This window comes from Coturnix japonica, chromosome 4 (assembly GCF_001577835.2).
Source record: "Coturnix japonica isolate 7356 chromosome 4, Coturnix japonica 2.1, whole genome shotgun sequence".
Lineage (NCBI taxonomy): Eukaryota > Metazoa > Chordata > Aves > Galliformes > Phasianidae > Coturnix > Coturnix japonica.
Window position 1 is genome coordinate 29,490,391 of NC_029519.1, and position 14,197 is coordinate 29,504,587.

Sequence of the window (14,197 nt, forward strand, 5' to 3'; positions counted from 1 at the left end):
AATGTTCATCCTTTGAAGATGAATTGCCTTTTTCTGTGTAAGTTCTTCAGCCCAATGCTTGTTTAATAGGCTCCTTCTTTCCAGTCAGATAATGCATTATACCATCTCTCTTCGATGAGGCATCTTGTTCAAATGTAGCTCCTGCTATAACTGGGGTAAAGCACTTGGCAGCGTTCCATCAGACAGCAGCATCCTTTGCACATGCTGATCCTTGAGCATAAGCATCAGTTGTGATTTGTGTGCTGTCTTGATGGCCCAGCCTAAACTTGGTTTTCTCCCTATGTGCCCAAAAAATAAAAAAATTTAAAAAAATGAGATTTTACAGGTGACCAAGGTGTTTGCTGGTGCTGTAGTTCCAGGTGTTTGCCCAGGTAACATCTGAACATGGTTTGGAAGAGTAGACGTAAAGTCTGCTGGTGTTTGCTGCCTTGTGGACATGAGAAGGTTCTCCTGGTGATGCCCGGGTGTCCGTCCCATGGGAACACCCTGAGATGTTCCTCCGGCACAGCTGTCTCATTGCCTTTCTTGCTGAGGTTTCTCACTTTGCACAAATACTAAGTTCACTGATGTGCTGCTGTACCCGCTTCGTGCATTTGCTTTTTAGACTCAATCTGATGCTTTTATTAATTAACCCAGCAGTTGGGGTGGTCTCTTGGGATTGGCATTGGCCTTGCTTGGAATAGAAGCAGATCTGGCAGGTGGTGCCCAAGTGGTATCCCTGCCACCAGCACTGCTCCAGATGCATTTTGGTCCAGGCACAGTGCCTGAGAGCTACGTGGGCTCCTCCTTTGGAGAAAAGACTTACAGACAGACTTGTTGCATTGCTTCAAGTCCAAAGATTTAGGTTCAGGAGGTTAAGTTCTATTTACCAAGAAAAGCAGACAGTCTAGCATGGCGCACGAGTGATTGCTGCCCTTCTGTGTGCTGTGCTTATGCCTCACAGGAAGTTTTATGCTTCAGGAAGGTTTTTAGCTCCTCTAAAACCTCTGGGTTGGGAAGAAAAGGATGGGAGCTGTGTGATTTGGTACGGTTAAATTATGTCATTGTACCATTTGAATTTGCAGCCACAGCTCCGGTTTGAGGGCAGCTTGATTTAATAAGCAATTTACTGTACTGTATTTACTGAAATTGCTATGTCATGCCTGCAGTTTTTGTGACAGCTCCTATTAAGTTTGTAACATTTAAACTGCATTTGCAGTTGTGGGTGGAATACTGGGATTTTCTTCCTTCTTTTCTTTTGACCGGTACCTTCAGCACAGTGCAGTTATGGTGCTGCTGCTGTGTCCAGAGCTGACTGAGGTAACTGTAGTGTTTTCTTCCGTTCACCTTCTGAAGACCATCAGCAGAAACAGAGGGTTTCTGACCCCCTGGCTGCTTACGTAAATGAGAAAATTGAGGGTAAAACAGCACAGATGAGCAGGGGGACACGCATCTGTGTGAACTGCAGTGAAAATTTACATCTGCGTTATCCTGATTTAGCAGGGCCCAAAACAGAGAGGTTCAGGGTGAACTTGAGAAAATGAAACTGGACACTCTCCTATGGAAACTGTCCAGTTGAATAGCATTGCCCTGTAGTGTTCCGGACCAGAACCGTGTGAAGGACAGAAAAAAAACGATCCTTGTTAGCGTCAGATTTGCATAAGGAGATGTTTGGATAATAGGACAGAGGCGGCGGCTGTCAGAGTGAAGGCAGCCGCACAACGCAGCCCTGTTTGGCAACTTTGTGATCCGTGAAGGCCCAGCTCTGAGCAAACGTGCTTAATTTTTCAGGAGCCTCAGCTTTGCTAAACATGTTGTGGCCCTGCGTCAGTGTACTTCATTTGTTACATGCTCAGCTGGAAGCCTCTTAGTTATGAATAGGAGGCATTACTTGTATTCTTAAACATGTAGTACTTAAAGTGGTGGTTGTTGCTGACTGTGCAAATCTTATTTTGTTCATTGATTATAATGGCTTTGTGTGGCAGCTGGATTAAATTAAGACTGAAGGCTCTGGGCTAGAAGCCCTGATGGAACTTTTGTGCAAAGGCTGCATTTCTCAACCAAGTAACTTTCTCCGGCGCGTCAGCAGGGTGCCTGCATACAATTATGTATTGTGGGCTAAATACCTGCAAACTCACATTTCTGATGAAGCCAATCCCACAGCAGCTGTACTTTATTGCGGTCTCCTTTAAAAATAGCTTGGATTTAGACCAAAAAAATAATAAGTTAAATCCAGGACAGCGAAGCTGCACACAGCTCAGTGCTGCAGCAGCAGCTTGGCCATTGTTCAGGCAAAATACCTGCCTGTGTTCCAAGGAGAGAGAAAGGGCTCAGGGTCTGTGTGCTTGTGGCTACAGCCTGAGCCCTGGACTCATATCTCCCTTGGTGCTGCTCGGTGTCCAAGTGCAGCTCTGACCGCTGTTGGGCTTAAAGCTCCAGAACAGTAACAGTTTTGTAAGCTCCTCTAAGGCCAGTCAATGTTGTCTCATGGCAGCAGCTGAGCACTCCTGCTCCTGCTGAAGGTTTGCTTTGTTGTGGTAAAAATCCAGACTGCCGGGCCCGATGTGGGCCGTGTGATGGGGCACAGCCAGAAAAGAGGGAGCACTGCTGGCAGATTTCTGTTCTTGCCAAAGCAATCCCTGATTACTGGTCATGCTCAGCCCAGAGGCATGTCTGGATGGAGTTTAAATTTACCATTGCAGAAAAGGGAGCAGCAAATCACAGGCCCTGACAACTTAGGAGTTTGGATTTTTTGCCTTCCTCCCAGTGCTTACTAATGGATTTCTCTCTTTGTATTACGTGAAAAACTGCAGCTTCTTGCAGAGCAGGGGACAGTTTCATTGAACAATCAACCCAGCGCAGGTAAGATTCTGCGTGCTCGGAAGGATCAGTCTTGACCTCCTGTCTGCTGCGAGTTGGCTTTGCGTGGCCATTAGGTGAAGCAGAGCGCAGTGAACTGTGGAGTATCTGTAAACAGTGTTGCAAGGAAGATGCAGGAAGCAAAGGCAGAAAAGCCCAGCCTGTGGTTCTGTCTTTTCTCTTCAGCAGATTGAGAGAGTAGATGGAAAACTAAACTTATTTAAGAAAAAAAGAAAAGCCACTCTTCCTGTCAAGGTCATAAACTGCTGAGAAGGTGCTGCACTGAGGTCAGAGATGGTGAAATTTGTAAGTAAGGGGGTGCTCAGAGCAGAAGGGAGAACACTGCAGTAGCTGACACCATGCCATAAGCAGAGTGGAAAGGGGCTGCAGCAGAACTGCAGCGTGAATACTTGAGCTGTAAATTTGTAGTTAAGGTTCCTATCATATGCTTCTATTTTTAACGCTGTTAAAATTAAACTCTGCAGCCCAGGCTGAGTGCTAGGAATTCTTTTTTCACTACTTCAGCATTGCCAGCATCTTTTTTGTCAACTTTCTTATCCTCTTCTGCAACCCTGGGTATGGGATACCTCAGCTGTACAGGACAGCAAGTATCATCACTCTGCCTCAGGGGTGACCTCCCAAAGGACTTCCATCAATGATGAGATGAGATTGTCATGGCAGTGTCTGGTGTCAGCTATCAGTTTGTGAGCACTTTCCTTGGCCCTCTGTTCATGGAAGGCTACTGCTGAAAATCCGCACGAAACTGTCCTTAATTCACCCTGCCTGATGGCTGTTGCACAGATGGCATCTCCAATCAGAAGCTAGGGGAGAACTGCTGTAATTAAATCAGACTTACCAGATAGGGCCAAAGGCTCCATCTTAATTCTCAAGTTCCTTGCCTTGATACTATGGGTCTGGCATAGTATCAAGTCTTGCCTTGATGCCTCTGGGTCAGCAAAATGTTCTGGTATCGAATGCTTTGTGGTCAGATGCTCCATCTGATCTTGCTGGACCCACCTGTCCCCTATGGTTTTGGGGTGGGTGTTTTTTTTGTATTTGTCCTTACTATAGCAGACATTGAATTCCAAGAAGCTGCTTTTAACGTGTTCTGCAGATTATTGCTATGCAAAGCTAAGCCAAGGCTGTTGTACATCATTTACTTGTGGAGTGTTTGTTTAGGATTTACCTTTAGCTCCAAGTAGGACACAGAGCGGAGGTGGCTGTGCTATCTGGGCTTGTGTGACTGGGCTGGTTTGCCAGGCCCTTGGCCAGCAGCAAAGGCTCATGTCTCAATTGTATTAATTCAGTCAGGGTTGTCTAGCAGAGCTGATGCTGTGAGAGTCAGAACCAAGCAAGCCAGACACGCTGCCCTTTCTCATGTCTACATTCTATTGCCATCAGCCAAAACCACTTTCACCCCAATGGCCAGTTCCTCCCCAGATGTTAAAACACTTCATCACCTTCATCTTATTTGACTCAAAACACTTTTTTGTGTATCAGAAAGAAATTTGTGCATGTCTGCTAAGGACTTGCTTAAAAATTCAACAAGTGACTGGTTCTTAATATAGTTCAAAATTTACAGACTACGGCTGATCTTTACCTTCCCTTGAAGGAGAAGAATATTACAATTATCCCTGTTTATCTTACACGTTATCCATTTGAAAACAGAGAGAGATTTATAGTAAATCCAGTGCTGTACTTGTATAGAACTTGGCTAATGATTTTTAACAGATTTTGTTCTGTATTAGCAAAGTGTATTTATTTAGGTAAGGAGTGGCTAAGAAGCAGTAGCCACTGAAGAAAGACATATACTAGTAGTGGCCATGTTACAGTAGGGGAGATCCTTCCCTCTCTTCCAGACAGCTGAATTATTACTGTTCCAAATACCACACTGTGATTTTCCTTTATCTATCTATTTATTTCTTGAAGAGGCAGCCACTGCTGCAAAGGATAAGCTTGGCACAGCAGCATCAAGCTGCGCAACAGAAAGCATTAACCTTGGAGGACCACCTTCTGGAAACAACTGTGTTTGTCTAAACCCAGGAGTACCTCTGAATTAGGATCTGAGGTTTCATGCTGAATCCCCTGTGCCTTCTGGTTTCTTCCTTCCATGGCAGCAGTTGAACAGAATTCCAGTTCTAAAATTTAAAGTTTGCTGTACAGCCTATTGACTATACAGTCAACCTTCTATTGACTGAAACTTACACCACTGGGTAAGAGAAAATGGTGCTTTTTGCTCAGTCTATGAAAACTGATAGTAAAAGCCTTTGTGCAAATGTCAGGCTACAAGAAAACGCTGGGTTTGTGCTGTTTGAAGGGTCGGGAGTTTTGATCACAACCACATTACTTCTTTTTGACAGCCATATTGCTTAAACTGTAGAGTTATTTTTATTGAATTATGGATATACATTTATCCATTACATGTATTTGAAAAGTACCTTTTTGCCTGTCTTCCAATCTAGTATTTCATGTTGAACTACAAGCCAGTTTGTACAGAAACATCCTCCTTGAAACACACGTTAGCACTTGTAAAAATTAGCTGCCGTGAACCCAGCTTGAACTAGGTGCAACAAATGTTACTTCTGTAGAGGACAAAAATCCCAGCGCTCACCCTGCTGCACTCCTTTGGCAGCAGGCACATCCTCAAGAACCATCCTGAGGAAGCAACATTGAAGCTTGAGATAAATGTGGTCTTTAAAACGTACCATTTAGCAGCCTGCAAAAGGGATTTAAGAAACTCCTGCTGGTAAATGGGATTTCTTTCCCTACTAGTTGTATATTTGAATGGATGCCTCCAGTTGGGCCTCCTGTTAATAGTTTGATCAGCTGAAGGATTTAAACATGCTGGTGAAGTGGGACTGGGAACTTAACTCCAGGAGCCTTGATTTCAGACAGCACCTAAAGCTACGGGCTGCAAAATGGAAGTTATATTAAAAAAAAACAGAACATAGCGTAAAACACTCCTTAGGAGGAGTAACAAGTGGAACAGACCCTGGATCCAGGCTGAATCCTGCTTAGTTCTCAGTAAGCTATCTGAATTACTTCCACTGAGCGGATATGGTTCCAAGTGACAGCAGAAAGCCCTAGGCTCAGGTAAGCATAAGTTATGAATGGTTCAGGATTGAAACGGCACTGAGTAGCCAAAGCAGGTGTTTGGACACATACAAAGGGAAAGCAAGCAAAGAATCTGACACTAATTCTTATACGTAGCCACTCAATGTCTGCTGCTGGCATGTACATCTAAGTGCCTTTGTCCTTTCCTCTACCTCAGACATTAAGAGTGAGGACTAGCATTTTTTTTTCCCCTTCTGCTAGGCATGAAAGCACATGTGGCCGTTCTTAATTACTGCTGGGTGTTTTGCTCTTAGCCACAAATGTACTCACTCTAATTTACAATGAGTTATTGGTATGTGCCACTAGATTGCTGCATTCCAGATCTGAGAATTTCCCTTCTGACAAAGAGGAAGCTGTAAGAGCTGAATTCACACTTGCTTTATTACAAAACTAACCGATGCAACTTAGCTCTTTATACTCACAGATCTTGGGAATTTGTTTCCTATGGCTTTATGGAAATGACACTTCAGAATGCTGCACTGAAGGGACGGAGATGTAAATGACTGCCAGCTTCTGTTGAGGTGGTCCTTTGCTCATCCACCTTTGGCCGAGGCAGCTGGGAAAGGCAGGCACACGATGCTCCTTGAAGCATAACCAATCTGGGAAAAACAATCCTGACAGACAAGGAGGCACCAAAGTTCATTAGCAGCAAACCAGACAGAACGAAGCACGTCTTCTGCAGACAGCTGGGCCATTTTCTCCTGTGGCTACTCTGACAGCTTCTTCTCTAGTATTTGCCTCACCAGAAGAAGGTTGGCTCGGCCCCGTGTAGCTTTCCGAACCAGTCCAATTAACTTATTGATAACTTTTTCATTTCCTTGTTTTATCGCCATAACCTTTAAAAAGAACAGATAGACACCACTGTTACGGGAAAACAACATGCTCAGTCATTCGTGGCCAAGGTATGAATATTTTTTTCCTCTAAGGCCACTGCAGTTGAATACTGTATTTAGGGGCTAAGGTGTTATTATAAAAGCTTCCTTTGGCTTTGCAATAAGCTCCTGCTCAGCAACTGCAGGCCCTACGGCTAACCCAGACCTGCTTTTATTGAAAGTCAGTGAACGCTTCTGGATTTGAACAGAAGCAGCTCAGACAGCGACTTCCTGGGAGAAAGCAGAAAAAGAAGATGGACTTCTTGTTGCTAACAGGAGCTTCTTCCTCAATGCACTGCTCAGTTCTAATACATTATTTTCATTGAACCGCATCAATTTGAAAATATTTCTGACATCCCTCAAGAGCAGAGTTAAGTAACAGAGGTTGTTTCCTTGACACAGAGGATCCTTTGCAACAAAGCAGTTAATCTGCTGATCAGAAAATATGGCCTCCTATCAGAGAGCTGCTGTTTGATGCATGATTACCTACAAAATATCCACATATAAAGGCTAAGTAAAGAAAATGAAAAAGTACTGAAAAAATCCACTACCAGGCATTTCTAGGGGAGACACTACTACTGAAACTGTGCGTCCTCATGCAGTTTGTGCGGCAGGGAGGGCATTCTCTGCATTGTCAGAATTACTGGGCAAAACATGATAGCCTCAATTAAACAGGATGTCATATTTACAGATACTAAGGGAAGGATTGCGAACATATGAACCACCAACTGTGACAATTCCAAGCACAAATGCAAATAGTGCTGCTCGTTAGGGCATCTGAATTACTGGCAGTCTAAAATCTCTGTAAAGTCACAATGTGGAAAGGACTCATTACTCCTTGTATGACAGAAATCCCTTACATGGGGCAGAGTACTGTACAGATTTTCATTAACTGCTCGGTGCTGGTTTAGAATTTAGTTCATTTTCAAGAAAGTTCCCAACAGGAAGCAAGGCCCATTTTTTTCCTGGCAGGTTCTTGGTGCTAACTCTGTTTTGTAATGCAAGTTCTTACAGCGATTCGAAGCAGTGATTTACAGCCCTTGCAGGCAGCTTTTGCCTTAGTGAAAGATCACCTGGAAAAAGGAGGAAAGCGAGGCCACTCTGCTGCATTTGGCTTGAGTAAAACAGCAAAAAGCAGAGAGGAATTACATTCTCAGACAAGGCATTATTATTGAAATGGGAGCACAGTTATGGACCTTCAGCTTCCGCACTTCCCAATCAGTTCTGATGTTCTTTCTATATCTGCGCCTGTGCTTCCATGCTAGTCTGAAAATACAGAAGCACTTTTATCAGGCTCCGCAAATGAGTCAGTCTGATGGAGGTCACGCCGACCTACTGCAAGCTCATTTTCTTTATCAAAAGCTCTTGCAGAGCTGTTAGCATCCCCCAATGAGAACTGGGGTGGGTGGTATTGTTCTCAGAAGATGTCAATGTTTTTTTCCAAATGGCAAATGTACCTAGACAATGCTTGTATTAGAAGTAAGCTATTCACTTCTGCTTTTACATTTTCACTCTGGAGAACATAGAAGCACTTGTTTTCATTCTCATTTTTTATATAAAACAGATGTTAGACTCTGTCAGGATTTCTTCCCACTCCTCCCCTTCATGATCAACAAGCTTTTTCCCCTTTTCCTGGCTCAGAGCTCATTAGATGGATGAGCCACACACACTGCTGCATCCTTCTGAGGGGATGGGGAAGAGCTGAAACCTTGTCCTTTCCCCCTGCAGGAGCAGCTCAGCAGAGCTCCCAACCCCGAGGCCTCCAGTGCTGCTGCCACATGGATCTGTCTCCTCTTACCCCATAGGCACAGCCAGGCAGGAAATAGAGCAAAACTTGGCTGTGGCAGTGAAGGAGCAGGGGGATGGGGTAAAGAGATGAGTAGAATTTTGGCCTTGCCACCTCTATGGAGTAGTGTAACACCTCTATGGAGTCTCTAACTTCATTACCATTATATGTCCTGCTGGCAGATTGCCTCAGTATTGAGAACAATGCAGCAGTGGCACACTAATATCACAGGAGATGACAAGAAAATGACAGTTAGGTGGCCAAGTGACCAGGTCAAGTTAGGGGCAGTATATTGCACAGCTGAAGACAGAGCCCTATAGCTTTGCATTGTTGCATTACATTTTTATGTTCTCTTAGAATGACTTAGCATGTTAGCCAGACTGGTAATTTCTTCTGCAGATCATTTTGTGTAAGCTTCAATTTCCAAAAAAACACTTAGTAAAATAAGAAAGGAGAAGAAAGGACCTGATGATAGCTGTGCGTCAGCTTTAATGCTCCTAACTGGCTTTAGAGCTCAAATACCAATTAAAAGAGAAAAAGGCCATTTAAACCCCCCTTTTAAGTGCCAGAGAGTAACAGAGTGTGCAGGCTTCCCAGCACCACTATAATCACCTCCTCTTCTCGTTCATCAATCACCGCCTGGCAGATCTGTTCAAGCTCTTCCTGATCCCGTATCAGTTCAAGCTGCTTTTCTTTAATGATTTCAAGAGGAGTCTTCCCTTCTCCCTTCCACAATTCCTCAAACACCTGAAAAACCACAAAGAGAAGCTAAGGCCAGCTACTTCACATACTGATGTTATTTATCTGTGCTATTTTAGCTGCAGATCTAAGAAGTCAGATTTTAGTAACAACAAGAGCAGGAGTAACAGTGCTCTGTTCTCACAGTATGCAAAATGAACTGCTTGAGAGCAGTAAGAGGATGCATTGCCATCAATGGTGCCTCTGCCCAGGAACTGACCATTAGTTGACTACAGTACCAAGTCCAGGCCCAAGAAGCTCATCTCATTACCAGTCCTCATCAGCTAACTAACGAAGGAGGATACATATGACAAGGCAGAAGAACAATAGTGCCAAGCAGAATTTCTGCAGCAGTTCCGGGCCCACCTATGCGTCACCTCCCAGAAGAGGAATGCTGGGTGACCCTAAGCATCAGAAATAATTACTTGTTAATGTCCATGTGTGTTCCTATGCTGTATCAGGGCTGTTGCCCTGGAACAAACTTGAGAGAACGTCTATTAAAAAAAGTTTCCTTGGGCAGTGATTTTCTTTCTGCTCTTATTTCAGACCTGTGGGAGGAGAGGAAGAAAACCATTATTAAAACAGCTGCTTATGCTTCACTCTGCACTGAAGATGTAATTGTATGTTTGGGCCACTGCTGTGTACCAGTGTGGAAATAGTGCCCCGTCACCATTTCAGCATTAAATGCTCAGTGCAGGATGGAGAAGAGGCTGGGAAGGGGAGAGGAGAAGGGACACTCAAACTGTGTGTTAATTAATTAGCAAAGCAGTGAGCCAACCTAGGGAAAATGGCGCACATGGGATGGTTCTTTAGGTGTGCCAGCAGTATTCTTCAGCATAGGAATATTCTGTGGTAACAAAGATCTTTGGTTAAACAATTCTGTAGCCACAACATGTACAAATGAACCATGCACTGACACAATTCCTGCAAGCAGATTTTGGGTGGCAGCTGTACCCCAAAGCTTTTGATGGGTTCTTATTGCAAAAGCTGAGACCCTGAGAGAGGGTAATGATACGCAACTCTCACAGAGGCTGCATCTTCTTTTTTCCCCTTGTAAGAGGGTTAAGTTATTAAATTACAGAGAAGCAGCGTTATAACCATCATAAGCAAACCTTTAAGCTGCTGTTACCTACAAAAATCAATGCCATATACAATGTCTTCTGCAAGATCTCTCTTCAAGTACCATGCTTAAAGATCATCATGCCCACGCTACCTCAGAAACACCCTCAGAAACAAAAACATCCAGTGGAGACTCAACCTGCCTGCAGCTCTTTACAGTATCTTTTTGCTGTACTCCATGCCTCAATTCCACAGGCAGCCCCAGCTGCTCTTCCTTCCCCAGGGACCTGGCAAAAAGCTTTCTGTCCCCGAGGCCTCCTGAGGCACTGGGACAGCACATCTCCCTCCCTTCAAAGGGAGCTCTGGCCTCTCTGCACAGCACGGCCCGCAGCAGAACACCCTGGAGAATCTGAAGTGCTGCACAGATCAGAGACTGGGCAACGAAGAAGCCATATCACTGTCCTGGAAAAGCCAAAAAAATGCTTGTATGCATGCAAGCAAGGCACTGTGGGCTACAGGAGGGGAAAATTAGCAACAAACAAAATCTGAGCAGCCAACCATGGTGCAGTTACCCTGCAGCAACTCTTACACCAGGCTGCTGGACAGCTGACATTTCAAGATCCATCTCTGATTCCCTGCTACTTCTGTGCCAAACACCTCCTGGCACTGAGAAAAGCTTGCCCGTTAGAAACCTTCGAGGCAGCAGATTTTCCCTGTGACATCTGCGTTGTATGTACTTTTCAATCTGGTAACGAGCTTATCCACTTAGCCACCAGAGCAGCACCGTTATCAAGGCCCTTGCTTGTTTACAGGTACGTAGGAAAGCAGAAAGAGATGTGCCCAAGTCCTGTCAAAAATGCATTTTTAAAGATGCGTTTTTGCTACTTGGCAAGGAGTAAGAATTTAAAGAAAGCAGTTTAAAAAATGATTTCAGCTCATTTACACAAACTGCCTGCGTCAGAACAGTGGGATCAAATTATGAAGTCTCCAGAGCCAAAATGAGAATCTCAGGCCTCATTTCCATCACTGAAATCTCAGTAGTTTCTACTATTGACTCTTGGCTGAGCGTGATTAGATTTTAATGATGTTCTGCTCTCCCCACCTAACAGGCATAGCAGCAAACCACTGGTCAAGATGAATTAATCAGGACTTGCACGTCTGGCTGCCACGGGCATCATATCAAACATTTTGCAGCTGGCGATCATGCCAGCTGACTGCTCTGCCTTAGAACGGCTCCAACTGGAAAGCCGACCCACAGTGATGTGCTGCCAGAGGAGGAGGGAAGCAGCAGGCAGCACCATTTGAGCTTGTCCTGTGGGCTGCTCTCCTTTGCCCTGATGGAAAGCCTTGATGTCTGGCAGTTGTCCCTCAGCCTCTGACAAAAGTGAGGGGCAGGCTGGGCTCACTGCTCCAGATGGTACGACCGTAATAGTCAAAGCAGATGCTTCTGTTTAGGTTTGTGTACTGTACTCATTTTCCTGCTACCTACTTTGAAGTAGGGGTGCCAAGTGGGTCTGTTGAAGTTATTCTTGTGAGGGTGACCCATGCAACCACACAAGCAAACAAGACAAGGGGCCTGCTCTTCTCCACACCCTGCTCAGGTCCCCAATAAACACACAATGGGGTGTTTCCACAGGGTTGCTGCAGCTCTCAACAGCCAAAGCCTCGTTCTACTTTCCTGACCCAAGAACCACCTTCCTTCCACAATGCCCTCGCTGAAAACCAGGTTCCTTCTGCCACAGATGTGCATACTGCCAAGCCCTAACGGCGAGCAGTGAGGTCCAGCTTTGGCCATACTCCCATCAGACCAGTGTCAGTATAGTAGAGTTGCATTCCACTGTTGACATCCAAATGGTGCCTCCAGGGGGAGGCCATGCATAGCGTGTGCCTGTGCAGGCCTCCCCAGTGCAGGACATGCTCACTGCACAGCCCTGCACACCAGCAGAGCTGTAGGCTGCTCCCCTTTATACAGGCATGCCAGCATGAAACCGCTTTGGAGGCCTCTGGGGTAGGATGCTATATTTGATGGCAAGCTGGGCGTGAGCTCCGTAATTACCCAAGTGGTAATTATGTAAGCACACCGTGCCCTTTCCTTGGCATATGCATCCTACCATACAATGTTCTGTGTCTATAATCAGCACTCGCAGCTTTTATCTGTGTTTTAATGCCTTATACAGCAGAGACTGAACACAATCCTCTTAACAAATTAAAACTTCTAACAGCTTCCTGCTGCGAGCACGTATGTGTATGCAAGTCTGTGTGCTCACCCCATCAACCCTGCTAGTGCTTCTAGTTGGATCTGTCTCTACCACTGCAATTCGTTCTCCTCCACTCCGAGTGCTGCACTTCATCTGCTGTTGTGTATATATATATAGCCCCTTCTGCCCTCAGGCCATCCAGCATCTCGGCCTACTGCTGAGAATTGTTATAAACATTTGTTATTCTTCTGACATCCAGGCAACCAAAATACTTTTCTAAATGTGGCGAGGTTCCTGCAGTTTGACAGCATCACTCGGTGATGGCAAATAGGACTGTTATTTCTCTGTGTCCAGTTTCAGAACGCAGAGGACAACATGCACATTACAAGGAGTTGGTAATTAAACAAGAAAGGCATCTCTGAAATTCTTGACATTTCATAACCTGTCAGAAGTGCTGGCATACAGATTTATCACAAGGAAAGGACTCCAGTGGAGGGGCATCGGTACCTCTCTACCTCCAGAAGGAAGCAGAGTTTAGAACGGAGTTCTGAGCTCCTTTTCAGATGCAGACCCCAAAATAACGGGTGTCCCATTGCCCTGCAGGCACACAACTGCTCTGCATCCCAGTGTATTTCCCTGTTAATATTTTATATCCTTTTTGAAGCTTTTGCTTTTCCAGTCCAAAATTTCCAGATGCACATGCCTGAAGTCAGGCACTTAAATCTGTATTTACGGTGCCTATAAAAAGCAGCTGGCTATTCTGAAGAGGAGGCCAACATCATCAAAATCCACAAGTACCTCCAAAAGAAACCCCCCAAAAACAGGAAGTGTTCCCAAGTAGGAAAAAGAGCCACACTTGCAGCTCTGGCTTTAGAATCACATCAAGAGTGAACTAATGCCTGTATTGCTTTAAAGTTGTACTCGGACTCAATCAACATGTGCTAGAAAGGCGGAAACGTGCCTTGTGCAGAGAGGTAAGAAACTTGAAGAGAGGTAAAAGCTAGAAAGCAGGCAAGGCAAGTATCTTCAACAATTTTGCTTACAGCCACCTGAGGAAAAATGGTTAACTAAAGTATTTAAATGCAGAGCACAGTAACTCACCTGAAAGGACAACAAACCCCACATAGAGAATTTGAGGAGAACGGCAGTTATCTCCTATCACAAAAGAACTCCAGATTCTGCCCAGTAAGCACCAGAGTTACCTTACCATCATAAGCAGTTCATAAATTAAGAGATGAATGTGTGAAGTGCTGGTTTTTCAGACTGTCCTAAGCAAAATGATAGAGGGAAACTGGCTTTACAGACACTCCTTGCTAAGGAGACTCTTGGCAGCGCTTGCTATAAGAAGCCAGGATAAAAGAAAGGTCAAATGTCTCTGTGTTAGACTCACGGAATGCACCATATCAGACTTTTTTTTTTGTGACTACAGTCAGGTGATTGATATCCTTTTCCATACACCAATACTGGACAATATAGGCTCCAGTATCCCTTTGGACATACTAGCTGATACCCTCAGCTTAATTGCAAGCCATGGATTAATTCCCACCAACCTTTCCTCAGGTGCTACTCAAGCTACCAGACTGAGATGTAGC

General features: G+C 44.7%; 1 protein-coding gene across 3 annotated transcripts in view; it reads right to left on the reverse strand.

Moving 5' to 3' along the window:
• Positions 1-5,203: 5,203 nt before the first annotated feature.
• Positions 5,204-14,197, reverse strand: part of GATB (glutamyl-tRNA amidotransferase subunit B) — a 41,168-nt gene continuing 32,174 nt past the window's right edge. For 2 of the 3 annotated variants that reach the window (XM_015861307.2, XM_015861306.2), the window contains exons 12-13: positions 9,223-9,357; positions 5,204-6,788 (exon numbers count right to left, since the gene is read on the reverse strand). In XM_015861307.2, the coding sequence (XP_015716793.1) occupies positions 6,660-6,788; positions 9,223-9,357 (264 nt within the window). In that variant the 3' untranslated portion in view covers positions 5,204-6,659. The remainder of the gene's footprint in view (positions 6,789-9,222; positions 9,358-14,197) is intronic. The other variant, XM_032444494.1, reaches the window with a different exon arrangement.